The 21306-nt window shown below is 36.7% G+C and overlaps 3 protein-coding genes across 3 annotated transcripts in view; all 3 read left to right on the top strand.

Moving 5' to 3' along the window:
* The first annotated feature begins 1730 nt into the window (after nucleotides 1-1730).
* hoxc9a (homeobox C9a) lies at nucleotides 1731-4253 on the top strand. Its single transcript, XM_079589085.1, has 2 exons — nucleotides 1731-2437; nucleotides 3488-4253. Exons 1-2 carry the CDS (start codon nucleotides 1870-1872, stop codon nucleotides 3730-3732), a joined length of 813 nt encoding a protein of 270 aa, XP_079445211.1. The 5' UTR covers nucleotides 1731-1869; the 3' UTR covers nucleotides 3733-4253.
* Nucleotides 4254-7504: 3251 nt separating this feature from the next.
* hoxc8a (homeobox C8a) lies at nucleotides 7505-11372 on the top strand. The gene is made up of 2 exons (XM_079588098.1): nucleotides 7505-8294; nucleotides 9769-11372. The coding sequence occupies exons 1-2, from the start codon at nucleotides 7859-7861 to the stop codon at nucleotides 10089-10091; spliced, it is 759 nt and encodes a 252-aa protein (XP_079444224.1). The 5' UTR covers nucleotides 7505-7858; the 3' UTR covers nucleotides 10092-11372.
* A 4929-nt stretch (nucleotides 11373-16301) lies between these two features.
* Nucleotides 16302-21306, top strand: part of LOC306985626 (homeobox protein Hox-C4a) — a 38746-nt gene continuing 33741 nt past the window's right edge. Inside the window, exon 1 of the mRNA XM_079588092.1 lies at nucleotides 16302-16570. Within this exon, the coding sequence (XP_079444218.1) occupies nucleotides 16436-16570 (135 nt within the window). The 5' untranslated portion in view covers nucleotides 16302-16435. The remainder of the gene's footprint in view (nucleotides 16571-21306) is intronic.

Raw genomic sequence — 21306 nt, 5'->3', positions numbered from 1 at the left:
TTTACTTTCACTTTTGTTCAGAGTGTCTAAATTATATTGCTTCTGCAGTCTATTGCATATAGAAGCAATCAGATTCACGCCATAATCAAGCTGCCAGGCCTTCCTATAAAACACATAATGATTAAAGGGAACTAAAGGGTATGCACGCATAAATTCAGTATATTTAGCTTTCTTTTGATTTTTGTTGTTTTGTTGAATCAAGAACTTGTTTTACAAATGAAAATAGAACATTGATGACACTCATACTTTGGGTCGAGTCTCTGTAAACATTTAATATAACATAGTGAAATGATTTAATATTTGCGATACACGAGTAAGATGAAGAGTCCGCGTATTGTTATGTTATTTGGTGTGTGTATATTTTGACAATGTCTGGTGTTCCCACAGAAAACAGGGCGGTAAAAAAGCCTGACCTCATGTGGCCGGTTTCATACTGGGCCTAACACTGACAATGACTGCAGACCAAAATCAACATATTTCCAAATTTCGCAATTTACTTAGAGGAAAAATTAAACATAAAATATAAGAAATCACATATTTAATCAAATGTTCAAACGGTGTAATTTTTACACGACTAGAGTATGGCGTTAAAGTATTTAACGATTTCAAGAAAAAAAAAAATGTGTTGTTTATGTTTGCGCCAGTATTCATAGTTCGAAATTACAAAACCAAATGATTCGAACAAATATATATTCTCAAATATTTAACATACCTATCAGTTATAGGCTAGTATAATTTTATTTTCAGTTAACAAGACTATTTGCCTCGTATTACAACAACTAGAATTAAGTTCGAAAGAATCGCAAAAAAACTACTAAATAAATTAACAAAAAAAATAAAGAAAGGGAAGTATATAGAATTTACCAAACTTATGTAGAATGTATTATGCATTTGCCTTTTCAAAAATATTGCAATGAAATCGCTATTTAAATAAGCGTTTTCAAACCTTTCTCTCATATGCAATTTTAATGGAGTTTGTGAACAGTGACTCGTCTTTCTTCTGGTATATTCGACAGAGGTTTGATGAGACTTCTTTCACAAGCGAAGTGTTGGTTTTACGTTATACCAGGAACTCAACTGCAGTTTTATTAACGACACGTTTATGAACAATCAAATGGTCCTCGTAAAAATTTATTGAAGGACATAAAAGCATGCACGACCACTTGACGAATACAGCCGCAGTTGTGGTGCGTTTTCAGGCGTCTTACTATTCCCATCGCCCCGATTTGTTTAAAACTCCATTTTATGAGGGATATCCCAATTGTATTTATTTGAAACTAGTGGAAAATAGGACTTCAGTGCATAAAAGCAACCCTCTAGACAGCACAGGAGCCGTATATTTGTCCAAATGAATCCATTGGGTCCGTTCCAATTATATATAATTAATAGTGAAACTGAGAAAGAAATGTACAACCTTTTCTTTTTTCTAATTGTTTTAATAAATAACATTGTTCAGTGAGGGATGCGTACAAGGCTAGCCACAGCACAGTAGCATTCCCTCGACAGAGATTGATTACACAAACAAATAGTGCCCTTTTAAAAACCTTTAAAACACACTGTGCTCTGTAAGGCTACAAATAACAAATCAGTTGCATCATAATATATTAGAAACGCATCATCTTCATATATGTAGGCTTTATGCAAAAAGACAATATTAGTATTAAGCAACCTACTGCAAGCTCGAAGTGCATTGCTGTTCCAGGAGAGAGCGCGCGCATTGATCTGCAGTGCAGTTTTTCAGGGGGTAAATGCAATCACGTGTTCCTTAGGCGTCCAATCCCAGCTGGGGAAGCTTTCTGAAATAATTACCTGTCTTGATTGTTCTACGGTCAGATAAAAAAGTACACATACACTCCATATAATAATCGGATGCATGTAAAAGAGAAGGGAAACATCGCCATGTCGGCTACGGGTCCCATAAGTAATTATTATGTGGATTCCTTGATCAACCATGAGAGCGAGGATGTTCTGGCGAGTCGTTTCACAGCCACTGGTCCGATATCCTCCAGCTCACGCCCGACGACCCTGGTACCGGAATGCGCGGATTACCCGTCCTGCAGCTTTGCCCCGAAACCACCCGTCTTTACTACCTCGTGGGCCCCTGTTCACTCCCAGTCGTCAGTGGTTTACCATCCATACACTCACCAACCTCACCTAGGCACAGACTCAAGGTACGTTCGCACTTGGCTGGAGCCTATCCCCGGCACCGTGTCTTTTCCAGGATATGCAGGGAATAGCAGGCACTACGGGCTGAAGCCCGACACCTTCCAGGATCCCCGTACTGGGGACACTTTGGGCTCGAACGGACGCACTTACACGGATTATCTGTACTGCTCCGCCGTCGACATTAGAGAAAAGCAGCAGAACACACCATCGCCTGAGACGGAGACTCTGTCTTCCGGGAAGCACAAAGACGACAAGCCTGAATTAGACCCAAGTAAGTTAGTGCTATTCTTGTTTACAACCGGGTATACGGGATGCTTCTCAGTTTATTGCGTTTGCTTGGTGGTTGGCTGTTGTCCGTCGTAAAACCAAGTTCTATACTCTTTCATCCTCTCGGCCGACTCAAGTCTGCTTTGGGGCTATCCACTGATGACAAACGCCATAGGATTGGGTTGTAAAACGAGCTATAAAAATGGTCTCCTAAAAAGCCAAGTCTAGCAAAAGAAGGTAGCATGTGATGTTTACAAATAGCCGTATACCATTATCATTATCATTAATTCTAATATGATACTGTTATACTGTTTTGTTTAATGTTGAAATGTATCATTTTAGCCTGCCATTGTCTCAATAACAATTCAGGCGTTTGAAAAGCGAGAATGCGTATTAACCATACACATTAAGAATTCGTATAGGCTACCTAATTTTGGGTTTCAATTTTGTTTTATTATAACCTATAAAAAATAATGTTGCTTGTTTTGAGTTGTACTTGTCATTGAGCTTATATTCGACATACCTACTGAAATGTCTAATTAAAAACGTAAAAACGGGGACTGTTTTGAACTATTCAATTAAACAAAATTTACATAAAAAAAAAAAATGAAACCTAGCATTTACATCGATAAACTGCACGTGGAATGTTCACAGTGCATTCACTGCATAACAGAACTTTGAGCGTAGACTTGTGAAGGCTTGAGTCACAAGCCTTTGCTTTTTTTATGGGCCTATAAAGCAAATAGGCCTAGATACATTCACTAGTTTACAGCGCCATTTCTCTCTCCTAAGAGTTTGCGAAGCTATTTCAAATAGACAGAGATAGGGGGACTTCATATGAAATTACTTTTTTATTTACACGTATAAAGCCTGACCATTTCATTGAAGATTAATCTTGCCAAAATGAGAAGTGTTGTTAGGTGCAACAGTTCATAAATTAATGCATTAAGTTATGGCTGTCATAATCAAGAAAGAAAAGACTTGGATCAATAATAATCTCAGCGTATTTGATTACAGCAGCACCTGATCATACTTTTTATGCGTTGTTTTTCAGATAATCCTGTGGCAAACTGGATCCATGCGCGCTCAACTCGAAAGAAGCGTTGTCCATACACCAAGTATCAAACACTCGAACTCGAAAAGGAATTTTTATTCAATATGTACCTCACAAGAGACCGGCGATATGAGGTAGCAAGGGTGCTGAACCTAACGGAGCGACAAGTCAAAATCTGGTTCCAGAACCGACGGATGAAGATGAAGAAAATGAACAAGGAAAAAAACGACAGTAAAGAACAATAGACCAAAAGTCATTATTCGGACACAGACTGAAGGAAAACCATCATTTAGTATCATCACGAGTCTTAACATTTGCGGCCTATAACAGGAACTGAGAAAACAAATATCCTATATGGATATCCTTTGAAAAATTGGTGAAGTATGATTTAATATAAGCGTAATTTTACCATGCTGGATTGAGTCATATTAATATTGTAGTTTGGATTTACATAACGTTTCTTTACTCACAAACACAAAAAGTGGCCCGAAGTTTCAGAGAGAAAATACTTGAACTACTTTATTTTCAATTTCCTAATTTATGCTCTCTACTTGGTTGTTTCTTTTCTATGCTTCCATTATTTTTAGGAGGTTTCAAAGCCGAGTATTTTATAAAGAATAACAGTTCTGTAGTTAAAAATATACGTGTTTGCGTCGATGTGCTAGTTTGTTTCTGATGTACTTGTTTGTGTATTTTACATTCTTTAAACTGTAAATGAGTTTCATTATAGATTGTAGATATATCCAAATATATACAACCATGTTAATATGACTTTGTGTCTCATTCATTCATTTGACCGCACAATGACGACATATCTATATTAGCAGCGAATAGTTTTCAGAAATTAGTTAAATTTATGCAATCCAGTTATTCGGCCTACACATACAGTGTTCCCATGTGAAAAGTTTCGAGGATGGAGTAAGTTCACAATGGCAAAGGAGGTAGTTAGTGTGTAACAGTCGAAATATCACATTTACACATCCCACAAAAAACATACCGAAAAGCCTGTGGTAGGCCTCATCCACTGCCGTGCCTTATAGGCTACTCATATTTTTATATTTAATTGCAAGCCTGTTTCCAAGCACTGGAACTCCTCTTCCTTTTTTTTTAAATTGCATATACTATTTTGACGTTTAAATAAAAACATAAATAGTTTCATTATTATAGTTTAAAATGATTTGTGCAATAATAGGCTGCCATTTTTTGGAGGAAAAATTCAAGGAAAATATTTCAATCTGCAGTAGGTCTACAGATAACATGTCAGAGCCACAAAATACATAAATATTTTATGGAAACGTCAACAACAATATCAATTAAAAATATAAATTTCAACAATAATGGCTTTTTTAATCAGGCCGAGTGGCTCCGTAAAGGTAAAAGGCGGTTTGATTTTGAAGTCAATGTAGACTGCGCGTTTTTGGGGTATGAACTTAAATTTACATCTTTTAAAAGGACCTGTCCTGTAATTTGAGCGTTCTTTATTTATGACTAAATTGTTTCAGTCACCTTTGTATTTTCACCCCTCTTAACTTACTGTCTGTTACCGCACAGGCGTAATCTTAAAATCATCTGATGTTAATATTTTCTTATTTGTATAGGCTACGAGTAGCAGTTGTGGCATAGATATAATAAAAATTCATATGTTCAGCGTTTTACGCTGGACTGAAATTGCCTTTTTGTGGGCCTTAACAATACGAACAGGATGCGGTGATTTCAAAGGCCGATCGACCACGTTTCCGGCTTAAAACAAAAATGCTAGTTTTACAACCCTGTTGGAGCTTGGTGTTGTTTGTCTCAGATGCAGACGAACAAAGCCAACCTGGCTAACTGGCTAGACGTCTGGGCTAAATTACTTTATGGTTTAATGGACGTTGGTGGTGGACCCTCTCAAAGAGATTTGCAGAGCCATATAGTCCTTTGGGCAAACTAGAGGCAAAAGCAATCCACCTACAGACATCACAAGATGCATTCAGAACTCACTCCAAGCCTTTAAATGACGCTAAACTGAAAAAGCTTAGTTTTCACTTAACACATGCTTGTAAAGCTATTTTACAGCGTTCATACTGGTGCTGTACGCCTTTAAATCATGTATTCGGCACTGCTATGAGTGTTATGTGTTTTCACAGTCAAATGTTTCCAAGAGGCTACAGGTGCATTCAAATAGGCTTTCTGTCATTGTCCTAATTTATTTAGATGACTGTGTGTTTTGCCAGTGATAATTTGTCAATGATAATTTGTAAAAGTTACCCCTAAACACACTAGATGGCGCTATTGACTCACAGTTAACGTATTTTGGGCTGCTAAATCCTGGGAGTGCTACAAGAAAAGTGCTGAGAGAATGGCCTTCTGTTATTAATCACAATGATAGCTTTTAAAAAAAAATGTCAACACGCTAAAGTAATAAACTTAACGCTCACACCATCTTTATCATATTCGTAAAACAATTGTTTGTTTTATAATTTTTGTATTTAGTATTTTTATGTTGGCTTTTAATCTTCGTGCGGTGCTTTTCCCCACTCTCTCTGTCTTTTGTTTTGTCAAAATCCGTAACTCACTGATGCTTTTTAAAAGCGCATGCAGTGTCGGTTTTTATGCTGCCGTAGCTGACATAATTTATCGAGGGCACTGGGAAATCGTCACAGCATAATCTTATGTGAGATCTGGTTTACAAATGTCACCGATATGCTTTCCATTTATTTCTTTATTTTTGGATACCTTTTTTATTTTTTAGAAGGCATGTTCGTTTGTGCCAGTTTATCACTTATGACGCTTTAAAGATTACATTGATTTTGTAATCAGGGCATTTTATAATTTACCGTATCCCGCTAATAATTGTGATGATTTTATAATCCCTTTCAAACAATGTGATAGCCTACTTTTAAAAATGTGTGTTAAATGCATTGTTGTTGTTGTTGTTATAGAAATATAATAATTATTATAATAATAGAAACAATATCGATTACTTCAATATTATAATAATACGTTTAATACGTTCGATTTTTTTTATTTGATATTTAGATATGCAATTATTTACTTAATTGCTTTTTTTATTTTTTATTATTGCTTTTTTTTTCGTTACAAATGTATACAGCCTACTCCATGGTCCTGTAACTGAGACAATGACCCAGAATCTGCATCTTTATAGACTGTGAGATGTCTATAAATTTCCTGTGTGTGCCTTTCCCGTTTAGCAGCGAAGTGTAAAAATTGTCAAGTAACGACACGAAACCACATGCTCATATTTTGGGAAGGACTTTAAATGAGCAAAGCCGAAATAAACAACAAGCCATTAATGTGTCTAGTAAAATAACGAGGCATCTATTGCGCAATTTTATTGTGTCAGTGCGGCAGATTTACAACTTTTAGTATGGTTTAGGAGGGCCAAGAAAAGCGCGCGCGCCCGTGTGTGTGTGTGTGTTAGCAGTCTAACACAAATAAGCAAGGTAGGCGTCACAATTACTCGTCACAAACTTTAAATATAGCAGCAATAATAATAATAATAATAATAACAATAATAATAATAATATTTCATAATAATGTAACAATATTTTCCGTTGTCATTATAAATTAGTGTTTTAGCTGGTATACGGTGTCAATCGTTGCAGCCGTTTCTTCATAATGTTCGTAAACTTGAGTAATGTAGTCCCTGTGGGTTATGGCTCGATACGCAACCTTATAAACCTATCATAATGGATGTGTAGCCTAATGGTCGGAGCGTATATGGCCTTTTTGAAGGGAAACGATACCTAGTTATATCACAAACGAAATACCAGACAAATTGTTTCAATGTCCGCAGGACTAACCTGTACGGCCAGTTCGAAGCTGCAGTAACCTAACCTGCGGATATGTTCTATAGAAGCCATTAAAAACTTCAGTGATTCATTCATTTAATACGTGCAGCCGTTTTTATTCAAAAAAAAAAAAACACACACAACTATGTTTCCCCTTCAAGGTAGACGCCTGTGGACGCTTTGGAAAGATGAGGAGCCAAAGGGTGGGGTGTAGGGGACAAGGAGTGGGGGGTGAGGGGGGTGAGGGGTCTCATTGTAGTGGGGGTGGCTGGTGGGAGGCAAAAAAAAAGTACGAGCTTGTGACTGAGCCGTCGGAGCTAGCCAGCTTTAACCTTAACACACATCCACCGTGCGCGCCATGATTTGAGGTTGCTAAAGGAAAGGGCTGGCGATATAGAGAGAGAGAGACTAAGCGAGAGGATCTGAAGTGGGAGCTGCCTCAGATTGTCCGAAGGGGCAGCATTTCTCCATCTAGTTCCGGTTGCTCTGTCTGCGTTGCATGCCATTTGGAACTGCAACAATAGGTTGCCACCATTTAGAGAGGAGAATTTATTTTATCTATTTTTAATGCTAGATAAACATGAGCTCTTATTTTGTTAACCCTCTTTTTTCCAAGTACAAAGCCGGCGAATCATTAGAGCCAACTTACTACGACTGCAGGTTTCCACAGAGCGTTGCCCGAAGCCACACGCTCGTGTACGGACATGGAGCAGCTGCGCCGGGGTTTCAACACCCGTCGCATCACGTACAGGACTTTTTCCATCACGGAACCACAGGTATCTCCAACCCTGGTTATCAACAGAACCCCTGTGCATTGGCATGTCACGGAGACGCTACGAAATTTTATGGATATGAAGCCCTTCCAAGGCAACCGCTTTATGGTACCCAGCAAGAGGCCAGTTTAGCGCAATACCCAGACTGTAAATCGTCCAATAGCACTAACCCTGGAGAAGGACAAGGCCACTTAAGTCAGAACACCTCTCCGAGCCTCATGTTCCCATGGATGCGGCCTCACGGTTAGAACACTTACTATTTCACATTCTGTTCAATCACTGCGTGTGAGTTTGTCTGTGTGACTGCGTCAGTGTGTCAAGAGCGTGCAGTGTTCATAAACACAGATCAAAACACAGGTGGGTTAAGCTTTTCAGGTTGCGAAATTGTACTTGATTATAGGCACTGCAGCGTTTTGTATTTGTTCACTTCACTGGACCATTGTGTTTATTTGTAAAACGAATGTAGTAGTGTTGGCTGGATGGATTCAGATTATTCTCGCTGTAGTTAGAAATGATCACCTGTCTTACCACCTTTGTGATGACTAAAAGGATCAAGGAAAGATTCGTGATTGTAATGTGTAGTGGTAAACAGTAATAGCAAAAGCTAGTGTCAAATAATTCGTTTGATTTAAGTTGACGCTTATTCGTTTGTTTCCACTGGTTTGCGTTTCCTTCCACTGGTTTGCGTTTCCTTCCTGTTGAGATGAAAAAAAGGAAAAATCTAAAATGAAAAATCTGAAGGTCAATAGTTAGTCTAAAATAGTTTCAGCATAAACATTTTTTGTCAGTCAAATTATATTTTAAAAGAAAAACATTTTAACACCTACTAATGACAAGTGTATATGAGGTGCTTTGAGAAGATCTATTTGCTTTAATTTAAAACTAATTGGTAATGAACCTGAATGAGGAAAGGTTTTTAGTCTATTTATTTTGTCCGAGTGATAGATACTGAAAACCTGTGTGTGTGTGTGTGTGTGTGTGTGTGTGTGTGTGTGTGTGTGTGTGTGTGTGTGTGTTGTGTGTGTCTGTGTCTGTGTCTGTCTGTCTGTCTGTCTGTCTGTCTGTCTGTCTGTCTGTCTGTCTGTGTGTATGTATGTGTGTGCGCGCTCCCGCGTACCAGGTTATGTGAAATTCTGTGCGTTACTGACCTGAATTAAAGCTGTTGTGTAACTCAAACATAGAAACAAAGAATTTATGGAAGAAATCATTTTACATAGCTCTTCTAGAAACGCCATTGTATAGAAGCGTGTAAGTTTAATTCCTTCTATAACGACAATGACTGCCCACAATTGACATAGCCAACCTGAAAATGTTTTGGGGGCAAATCATAATGGAGATATTAGACTATAAGGCACGCTATGACACACACACACACACACACACACACACACACACACACACACACACACACACACACACACACACACACACACACACACACACACACACACACAGTGATTTGTGCCAGAATTTGTCCATAGTGTGGTATGCGTTGAGAGATGTGTGTATGGGTGTGTGTGTTTGGAAAAAAGAGAAGAAAATTCCATTTGTAAACAATTGAACTGTTTATTCATTCTTTGTTCATAGACATATAAATAGACATTCCTAGCTATTTATGTGTTCCTTCATGTTAACTACATCCCAGGATGTGTAAATGAAAAGAGAGCGAAGCAATGGAGACGTGCAATTGACAGATATTTTTTGTTTCACTCCAAAGCTCCTGGGAGACGCAATGGAAGGCAGACATACAGCCGTTACCAGACTCTTGAGCTGGAGAAAGAGTTCCTCTTCAACCCATACCTCACGCGCAAGCGCCGGATTGAAGTGTCCCATGCGCTGAGCTTAACCGAACGGCAGGTGAAGATCTGGTTTCAGAATCGCCGAATGAAGTGGAAAAAAGAAAATAACAAAGACAAATTTCCGGGCCAGAGAGGAGAGGCTGAAGCAGAGGCCGAAGAAGAGGCCAACGAGGACGCTGAGGCTGAGGTGGAGGAAGGAGAAGACAAGGAAACGGAAGAGAAAGAGGAAAGCAAGGAGTGATTTTATGGTCTTTTTTATGGTTATATGGCAGATTTTGAAGAGGTCTCGCGAATGGGCAATGAAAAGGAAGACGCACCAATTTTATTACAAACAGTTGGGTCAAAAAGTGAGAAAATCCCCCTGCATACAAAAGTACCCTGAAACCTGCCCAAAGAAAAAGAAAAAAGAAGCATTTTTTTTTACCAACACACGAGGACTCTTACCATTTGCGAAAAGTGGATCTGTGTATTTGACAAATTGACAAACTAACAGGAACATTATGTTTTATTTAGGGAAATGTAAGCAGCATGATAAGCATATAACGGAGTTTAACATTGATTTCATATTTGATGAGGATGTCTGGGGGATAAAAATGACTAAGATGCAACCAATTAAAATACTGAAATGATTGCATCAGCTTGTCACTTTTAAAAACGGTTGGTCTTGTATATAAAATCAAGCCACAACATGCTGACATTACGAATCAAATTGACAGAGGAATAGATAATGTATTCGGTGTAACACTATTTCTGCAATCCGAATATGGCAATATTGCATTAGTGCTATATGTACTGAGAAAGGGGATGGCAAGTGTAGAAAATGCATTCTGTATTACATACTTTATCGATTACCTAACTGTTTTTTATTGTTATTCTATGTGAGTGGGCCAGGCTACAGTTTGTATTTTTTTCGATTATTTTATTGGTCTCACCAGAGATTGCAATCGTTTGAAAATCTCGAGAGAAGCTACCTAATCATGGGAAATTTGCAATATACATTTCTACCTAGAGATTTCAGACTCTTGTTTTGTAGTATTAAACCTAAGTTATGTAACTTACCCTTTTAATCACTTATTATGATTATCGAGCTTTTTGGACGTCTTTGGAAGACACCAATAGCTCAAAGCCAATCTTATATGTTAAAAGATTGTGCACGGCACTACCTAAAAACAAAGTTTTGCTTGCAAGAATGAATTGTTCATTTATTCTACACGCTGCTTTGTTGAAATTATTTAGACATTTCCCCCAACAACTTAAACTGCCTATAGAAAATGCACATTATGTGTAGATGAACACGTTAATACTACCCTACCTTATCTAAGGACAGAGAGTCATTTATCGTGCTGGTGTTATAGCGTAGATTTTGAATTGCACTGAGTATAACCTTCATGTACGTCTTGTAATATCTTGCTGTTATCAATATGCTCGTTTTACTTGTGTTCCTCGTGTGAATATAGACAAATTCGTGTGTGTCCACGCCATTGTTGAAATCAACAGAAGAATAAACAAGATGGCTCATTCTATCACGTCTCATTTATTTATTTATTTGCCTGAATCCACTTGTTGGCATGATACTGAATTCATAAAACACCAAAATATGCTGCTTCTTCTTTTTAAGTTAAATACAACAAATGCAACATTTACTGTCTTTTTATATATTTCATGTCTGTGAGGTGTCTGAAATGGGAAATGCAACAACAATATTTCACCATTATTATCTGTTTTTATAATTGAAAACTTTTCAAGCTTTGAAAGATTGTCTCTACATACCAAACAACGCGACTCAATCTCTGTAGCAAATAAACAACGGCTGTCTTTTGAATTCCCGGTTTAATAAGAAATTGTATCGGTTCAAGCAAAATGGCGTGATCAACTACAGTCAGACATAATGCATTATTTAAAGCAGATATAAATTGTGCAAATAAATATCCTGCCTTTATCATGCAATTGTTGTTTTATTGTCAGGTACTTGTCAAATTTCAACATAATCATTAGGGCTGACTTCTAATAGTCGAGGATTCGACGATTCGATTCGGAGAGGTCTGATTCGACTATGAACCTCATAGTCGAATACATGGGCGTCAGTTTGGTTTGAAATGTGCTGGGGACAGAGACGCATTCGCATTTTCAGAAGGGCTGGGTACAATTTTATTTATTTTTTCGCTTTCGCGCAGGTCATGTTTTGAAAGACGATGTCCTGTAGCTTACTAATGTAAATAAATAAAAATGTATTCAAAAATCTGCTTCACATTTTCAGCAGGGCTGCGGAGCGGCTGTGGGTTGACTCCACACGGTTCTCATGTGCGTTAAAAAGCTTTACGTGGTTTAATGTACCTAAACAACGATTACCAAATTTCCCTCTCATATTGCTCCTCATAACCACTGAAAATGGTAAAAAAAAAATCGAACCCGGAGTCCAATTATTATGGACGTTATCTGATATTAAGCGTTTCTGCTTCACATTTTCAGCAGGGCTGCGGAGCGGCTGTGAGTTGACTCCACGCGGTTCTCATGTGCGTTAAAAAGCTTTACGTGGTTTAATGTAGCCTACCTAAACAACGATCACCAAATTTCTCTCTCATATTGCTCCTCATGTTTATGAAATGTTATGATATATGTGTGATATGTGTTTTTTAGCTCTTTTGTTTGAAATGGAAAAAATCTAGCTGCTATCTAAAAAAAAAAAAAAAAAAAAAAAAAAAAGGTTCGACTATCAGTCGACTATGGCAAAATCTAACGAATCAGATTCGACTATGAAAATCCTTAGTCGAAAACAGCCCTAATAATCATGAACATGAAAAAAATCTCAATTATTCATTTTTGTTCAATTCCACCTCACAAAACATATTACAATCCGTACCTAACATTTCCAAATGATGGCACGGTGTGTGAATCGCTCAAGTTATTTCTTGTCAAAGATAAAGAATCTTTTTAAAAGTACAAAAAAAGAAAGAAAAAAAATAGAAAAAAGATTTACTCAAAGCAAAATAACAACACTGGGAAACATAAGCGGACAGGTCGCAGGTCTCGGCCTTGCTAGAAGACATTGAGGGGATTTTCTATAATGAATCATTGATAAAGGTTACTGAAATCTTCTAAAAAATGTTATCCTTAACAAAGCACGCTTCTCTTTTTACATTCTTAAAATGTACAGTCTTCTCTTGTCCAGCAAACAGACCAATTTGTTGTTCAACAAAACATGAACCTTCTGTTCCATTGACGAGGGAAACTGTCGTTCATACTTTCTATACAAAAAAATAAAATGTAATGGACTTATTTAGTGCAACTTTGGATATTTACTGAAGACTCCTTCTAGAGGACACGCGAGCTATATATTATCAATGCCAATACTTGTCTTATTCAAAGACGAAAGGATTCAAGAGCAATAATTACCTGTGCCTTCCATTGCATTCTTTTTGCACACAACACAAATCTGACAGAATATGCAATGCCGTAGTAACGGGAGAAATCTAATAGCTACAAATATGTGTTTAATGCAGGTTTATGATAATGCTTCGACATTTAAAATGTCTTTAAAAGTATAAAAATATCACTATCGCCATTAAAATCCTAGTGTGGCCTACCTTATGTGCGAGTGTTCAAAAGTGTTGTCTCTTTTACAACTTTTAATGGCAGGTCATAACAGTAGTCTAGTGCCCAATAAAGCAGCCGCAATTAGGCTGATGATGACATCACAAAGACTAGGCTAATATAAGCAGTATATGGACATAATAATAATAGAATATCAGAATTTATTTTCAATGCCAACGAGATTCATTGTGTATGAAAATAGTTTTCAACGTGCCAAACCACAGCCAAGTATAAGGTATTTCAAATCATATTTCTAGATTGATACAAACGAATATTAAAATTCTGTATCTCGAAACAGACACCAATCATTAAAGTGTAGATATACCTCTTAAGAACTTAAAACAGACAAGATACACGTATTCTGATACAATGATATTGATGTAAAGTTTTTTTTATGCAAACCGCATTATGCTTAGATTCTTGAAAAAAAAAATTGCGTTTGCATGTAGGCTACACAATATTGGCTACTATTGCTGATGCTGATAATACAAATAATTAACGTGTTTATTTCACTCTCCTTTTGTTGGGATGGTGTTGGATGGTCACTGTTGTAAAAAAAAAGATATTTTACTTAAGGCATAGACCTTTTCAGGAAGTTCCGGTGGTAGTGACAATTGCAGTGGTCATTGTCCATCCGCCTTGCCTTTGTATTGCACTGCTGTTACATTCCAAATGAGGGCTTTACTATACCTGCAGTAAACTTTATTGGTGGTGTAAACCCGACAGTGTCGCATCCGGGCAGACGTTTTTGCCTTTTGATTTCTGTGCAGTGCAGACAGGCTAGAACAAGACACCAGGAAAGCAACGTGGACGTGGGACTGCTTTGAGTGTATGTATGCAAGGGTGGATGTATATTTGTGGGATGTTCTGTTTTATTTAATTACTTTTATAAGAGTGGAAGTTGTCATATTTGTACACATATTTACATTCTGTTTATGATTGTGATCAAATTAGAGAGAGAAAACGAGTTGTTCCTGAAAAGGAACAAATTAAAGTGGAAAATCTTACCCCGCTCTTGGCTATGTTCGTTAGTGTAAGTATTTGTGCGTGTATTTATTTATTTATTTGTTTATTTATAGTGGTATTCGATATTTGTACATCCATTTGCGTCCTGTTTATATTTGTGGTATGAAACAAAAAATATAGGAGTGAAAGACATTAATTAAGCCTAAAGGAAAAACTTACACAGCTTACATAGAGTTCTTTAACTTTTGTCGATTTGTTTAGACAAAAAAAAAATCGTTTAGTTAATATGTATTATTGTCATAAAATAGCTTTGGCTGTATTGTTTTGACTGGTTTTGATTTTGCTCAATTGCAATTGTTTTCATACTTTACATGATACATATGTGAATGAAATCTCATGTAATTTTCTTTAATGCTATCATCTTGCAATTAATGGTTCTGATACTTATCAATTAACCCACCAAGATCATATAACGAATTTCGTTTGAAGAAAACAAATGACCAGCAACTATATTGATATACATAGCGTAGCTATTGAATAATAACGTAAAGCTTTATTAAAACATATATACTGGCCTGCACCATAATACAACACTGTACATTTCTGAACTTTGACGTTGTTACAGTGTTAAGTTTAAACGTCACTGAATCAACATCATTGAACACATTGAATCAATAATCATATTTGATATTTCTTTAACAATGAAATGATAAAGCAATACTATCCGACAGAGAGGAGTGTTCATTTTGCATTATTATTAGTGGTTCAGTATACAGACATTTGACAGCACAAGAGCAGTCAAACTTTTACGGTTGTTTTAAAAATGTCAAAAGTTTTTTTTTGTAAATAGGCCTGCATATAATTAAGAATATTTGCAATAGCAAGTTTTGGTAAACCTAATTGTGTTCTCTTTTGTAAGTGCGTCTGTACACAATGGATACGTAAAAATGTGACTTTATGATAATTTTGAGAAATAAGAATAATAGTTAATACCAATGTTCCATGATCTTTATAATTAGGCCTATTTTGATCTCAAATGCTTGCGAAATGAATGATCATGTGATTATTTTAACTTTATCTTTAAAAAAGTGCCTGTTATGAGAACTATCTGTCTCCCAATGATTCTGAGTTATAATGTTCTGCGATCTATTCTGCTGCAAACATAAACTCAACTAAACGACTTGTCCAAAACAAAATCCCTAATGGGTCAAATGGGGTAAATAGGTTAAATAATGGTAAAAAAAAGAAAAATTGCTGCATTAAGATTTTTACACCTTTAATTATTAATATTAATACTTCAAAAAAATACATTGTGGGCATAGGCTACAGAACAATGGATATTTCCCTTTTATATTTACACATTCTGATGAACAAAATAGACCCCTAATACATTTTTGCCCATTATAGCTTATTTATCCTGTTTTATAATTTTCATTATACCCAGATTCGAAAAATGTTAATGTGATCATTAAGCTTTTAATAGTACTGGACAAATTGGACTTGTGTTTTTCACAATAGGCTATATGACGAATATAAACCTGGTTTCTCAGTGCCATCAACTTAGCCAACAAAAAAAAAGGAAAAAGAAGGAAGAAAATGGGAAATGCGATCTTTGAGAGAGGGTGAAACGTAACACATTCCTAGTTGTTTAGAGGGGGAATTTACAGCTAAGTAATAAAAGTTTACGACTGAATACACGCGGTCATTGGTTGCGTCAGACCACGTGGTACTCACTCTATGAACATGAACTTTGTGCTGTTGTCTTCCACTGGATATCCCCATCTATCGACTTGCGAGCTCGCTGTGGTGTTGAAATGATCTTAGCGCCAGACATTTTTCCCGTTTTCTGTTTATTCACCATCTGAGGCGGATTTTTAAAACGCAGATAGTATAACACCATCTTGTCTCGTCTGCTTCATCGCTAGTAATGACTGACGTCGCCGCCTCCCCAGTCTCCTTTCTACCCATCTGATCCCCTAGAGGAAAACAGCAGTTAGCTGGAGCTTGAGGGGCTTAGCGTGCGTCAATATGATCATTTCACCTCGAAAGAGTAACATTTTTAAGAGTACAGGAGAATGGGATCTAGATCCTAGTGCCGTTGCCTATGATGCGCTGCTATCGAACACCATGGAACGTGCGTCACACAGACAACAGCGAACGCTGGTAAGTGAACATATTCTATGCTGCTTATTGGCTTCTTACAGACGTGTAGCTACACAATATATGGTGATTTGACAGTACTGTATTCATGTCAAACGGGATGTTTGAGAGAGACATGCAACATGGGTAATACTTTTATTGTGTCGTTTCCTCTAATAGCCTACTGAATGGATTGTGAACGCACAGCCTCGTTGTCAAGTGACTTGTGTTGTTGCTTTCTGTTAGGCTACTATTGTTGATTATTAATTGTCTCGGCGAAAATGAATATATTTAAGTTTAGTTAAGTTGACCAAGTGGTTTGGGGTTAATGCGTTTAGGTTACTTTCAAATAGTTTAATACATGCTTTGTCAGGTTATGTGTTTGATTGGTGTTATTTGATACGGGTATGTAATTGAATTTATTATTTTATAGTAAGCTATAGCTTTGCTATAATGTGCAAATTAGACTCAAGAATGTCAGGCCTTTTACAAAAATTACTATAGGCTATTCAACCAATTCAATGTGACTATGTGACGCTTACTGGGCTATATTGATAGCTCTTCTTGTCATATTTTATTTCTAGATAGCATTTTACTGTTCCTCGTTATGTGTGATTATTCACACTGGAAAATGTGAACAATTTCTGAGTGAGATATTCATGAGTGAGTTATATTTTGAGAGACAGGGTTACAATGTAACTAGTATCGTTAATTTGTATTCAAACTGATGCATTCTGGCTGTGTCCGTCTGATGACAAACGGGTGTACGCTCACAAAATCATTTACACTTGCTCAACTACTCACATAAAGCGTAAACGCCTTGTGTTACACAGCAAACAACCGATTAAACACTCCAGACATATCTGAATATTTGTTACGGATCAGGATCAACAACAACTCTCTCTCTCTCTCTCTCTCTCTCTCTCTCTCTCTCTCTCTCTCTCTCTCACGTGTTCAATCATCCAACACTGTCATTCCGTGAAGACTAAATCAAACAACACTGCCACCTTGTGCCTGCTCCATATGCAAGGCATTATACAGAGTCTAAAATCAGCGAGGGCAACTGCCCACATACAATTCAGATCTTAATTTTCATGTGGGAAAATGTCTGCCATTTGCTGGTGTTTCTGCGTAAAAAGTTTATTTGATAGAAAAACGTGGAAAGGAAACTGATTCAATTGCTTTACCAGCGTTATTATCATACAGATTAATATTTTATGTGATGTGTATGGTGGCTTTTAGCAATTCATATTAATACTCAAATAATAAAGTAATTTCAAAACAAATACAGACACAGTCCGACTACTTTATGTTTTTTTCATTCGTTTTATTATTGTACTGAGACAGTATTGACAAACATGAAGCTTTAAATGTAATAACCATGGGGTAGCATGTCAATACAAATCCGTTGGTACTCCGCTGACCAAAAAGCTGAGCTGCGACCTTCAGTCATGGGCCTCTTGAAATCCACATGTGCGGCTGGACTGGGGGAAACAAAAAAAAAGTGTTAATAATAAAACCAGTTGTTATGAATATGCATTCCATTTGTAATGGAACTGTTAAAAAGAAAAGTTTTACTTATGCTGTGTATTTGTGAAATTAGAAGTGTGTATGAACATATTTATTTATTTATTTATAGCCTACAGAAACAGATAATCTGAGAGCTATAGGTTTGAGTTGAACTAATTTTCTAATTTTTTTATGGATTGGTAATTTATTAGGTAGAATGCTTGTGTGTGGGCTCGCATATGGTTCGTCGATGTGCATGTGTGTATGTGTGTGTAAGCGAGAGACAGAACGCGAGTGGAGGGCGGGGTTCTTCTCCTGTGAGTCTCCTCTTTGCCTCGGAATAATGACTGTCTTTTGTTTGCCATTAAAAATGGAGTCTATTTAACTAATCTTCATGCCTGTACGTATATAAGGTGCACGAGATTTATTCACTTGTGTATTACAGTTATTCTTAGTGTTAATAGCAAAGTTCTAAACAGGTTTCTGAAATTGACACATTTATTGCCATTTGACTATCATTTGTGTAAACTTTGGGCCAATCTCGTGTCTGCCACCGCTATTGAATTTGAATCATAGAAGGCATAATTCAGTTGCACGAAAATGAAAACAAATTCCAGGCGAACTTTCAATTCCAAACATTTCCTTACAAGAACCGCAGGGCAATATGAGTTCGCTCTACTTCAAAACGCCTTATTCATGGAGGTCATTACGCGGCCACAAAATTTCACAGAATTATCTTGTGCTAGTTAAAAACCATAATGCCCCTTCGGGTCGCGTGTTGTTATAAGTGCTTAGCTGCACATGAGAGCTCTGTTACAGCTGTCACGTTACTATTATGGATTTTGTTTTCGCATAGATACATCGACATATAGATGACAGGGTAGGAAAGTTGGGCTTGGATAAGAAAGCTACAAGACTCATCATTGGAATTTGCAATTGTGAACATCCGTTACAAATAAATAGGCCTATGATAACATTCATTTAACTTTGGAGAATGTGCAGACTAGGCCATTATCGAGCACAGTTAGGATGTGCATAGCTTGCTTTTTCCAGATCATAATCATATCACGTAAATTACACATTGGAAGTAAGAACGATTTTGGCGGACGTTAGTGCGTATTTTGGTCGAGTGTAAAGAGAATACAGGCCAAACGGGATGTCTATTTATTGCCTCTTCAAACGCTAAAACACAACCGTGCGATTTGTCTTAAGGGCTGCAATAAAACACTTAAAGCTCTTTCTCTCCAGTCACATCAACATACCAACTGCAGACTGAGTGTGGTGTGTTTTACTCGCTACTTCATTCACAAGACTGATGCTGTAAAATAGATCACGATATGAAAAATCTCCCCATCAAAGGCTTTCAGTTCAAAGTCGTTGGAGCAAAATTGGACATCAAAGAGTCAGATATATAGATACAACCTACACTTAGTATGTGATCTCAATTCCGCCAAACTACACGTCGGAAGATAGCCTATAGTGAAAACAATTCAATGATTTAAGAATTAATAATGCTCCTCTGATTTGTTTTCAGCATGGCGCTTTACTGTTTCTAAATATTTTAGGATACCCAGTGGCATAGCCTACTAGTTTAATACAAAGGTAATTGAAATATTTTTTTAAATTGTAATTGAAAATATAATTATTCCTGTGATTTTTTACAAATATTTCATATATTTGAATTGGTAACTGTTCAATTTCCACAATTTAAAAATAAAATGTTAAAACGTGTGCACACGCTTTTCACGCAAGAAATATTTATTTATCACTGTTATATATTACTTTTATTCGTTTTTTCCCCCCACAGTATACATGGTGTAATATTGTATAAATTAAATCACAGTAATACGTGAAGTTACACACTGCCATAGATATATTGTAACTTAGCGGCATGTAATTCATGTTTTTATTTATTTTATTGCAGACCGGTTAAAACTAGGCTACTACTGTACTACTACTACTATTATTATTGCTATAAACGTCGATGAATTAGCTTCGGAAGATAATTAATCATATTCATATGCAGTAGCCGTAAACTGATCAAATAGCACTTACCATATTGATGTTTAGAAATTCCTAGTAGACATTCCTATAGCAGAGATATAGAGTTAAGTTTTGTCGATCTCAAATATTGTCCAAAATAGGACAACCCATCAAAAACATTAATCCTTGATATTGATTTATCCCGATTTTATAGGTACTTTAGAATACAAAGAAAAATTGTTTGCATTTAATCAATCGTTAAGCAGATTAGCCTGTTTTATAGCTGTTAAATGCCTTTTCTCGCTGTCGGGCTGGAAGTAAATTTTACTGTTCTGTCAATCTCGTGTTTTGCGCACCTCTTTCTAAACCACTGTTTTTGGCCTCACACGTCCCGTCATGTGGCCTGCATTAAGGTCATGGAGCATACCCTAACCATTCGGTTAAAACTAGTCCTTTTCCCACTACAGAATCTTTGAACATGATAATATATAAATTGACCATTCCATTAATATGGCTGCAGGCATTTAATAAAGGAAAACTGATATATTTGTATTGTTTAACAGATCGTTGTCAAATATGATAATTTTAAGAAATTCAGAAAAAATATAGTTTATCTTTATAAATAAAATCAATTCAGTCATCAGAGTAGGCCTACTTAAGTTTAAAATGTCTCGTGGCATTAATATTTTTTTCATAATCATTCTGCATACAATATAAAGTAAAGTTAAATGCTAAAAAATTGTTTAGCAGCGTTCTGTCCACAAGATAAGAGACTCGCTGCACAGCCCCCATACATTCAAAGGGGTAATTGCTTCAGAGCTGGAAGTCCTCAGTTGGGTTTGTGACTTTTATGGCACCAAGGCGCGTTTGACGCATTCTTTAGTAAGATGCCCCTTCCCCCCTCCTTACTCTGGTTCTTTTTACCATTGAAATTATCAATACATTACAAATGGGGAAAGGAAAAGAACAGACGTTTCCCCTTCAGCGCAATGAAAGCCCGAGGAAATAGAGATAGAGAAAACAAACGTTAGGGAGATATCTACTGAATCACAAAAGAATAGTGTGGTCATTTCACTTGGGGACTGACGACAATGTAGTGAATGTCTATTAATATGATATAAAATGTGTATCAGCGGACATATTCACAGTTACTTTTATTTTTGTATATGGAATTGTGAAATGCATCTTAAAAGGGAGGGTAAACAAAATCGGTGTAAATACGCCGTGTGGTAATTAGCCTTTGGTCATTTTCTTTAAACAAAGAGTTC

This window comes from Phoxinus phoxinus, assembly GCF_949152265.1.
Source record: "Phoxinus phoxinus genome assembly, chromosome: 18".
Taxonomy (NCBI): Eukaryota; Metazoa; Chordata; class Actinopteri; order Cypriniformes; family Leuciscidae; genus Phoxinus; species Phoxinus phoxinus.
The sequence above is the reverse complement of the archived record's forward strand: the minus strand, read 5'-3'. Positions and strand labels throughout refer to the sequence as shown.

Bases quoted from the DNA above. Each gene is read 5' to 3' on its own strand.
- hoxc9a (XM_079589085.1), top strand. From the start codon at position 1,870: ATGCATGTAAAAGAGAAGGGAAACATCGCCATGTCGGCTACGGGTCCC. The intron at 2,438-3,487 runs GTAAGTTAGTGC...GTTGTTTTTCAG, and splicing joins CAAGCCTGAATTAGACCCAA to ATAATCCTGTGGCAAACTGG.
- hoxc8a (XM_079588098.1), top strand. From the start codon at position 7,859: ATGAGCTCTTATTTTGTTAACCCTCTTTTTTCCAAGTACAAAGCCGGC. The intron at 8,295-9,768 runs GTTAGAACACTT...TTCACTCCAAAG, and splicing joins CCCATGGATGCGGCCTCACG to CTCCTGGGAGACGCAATGGA.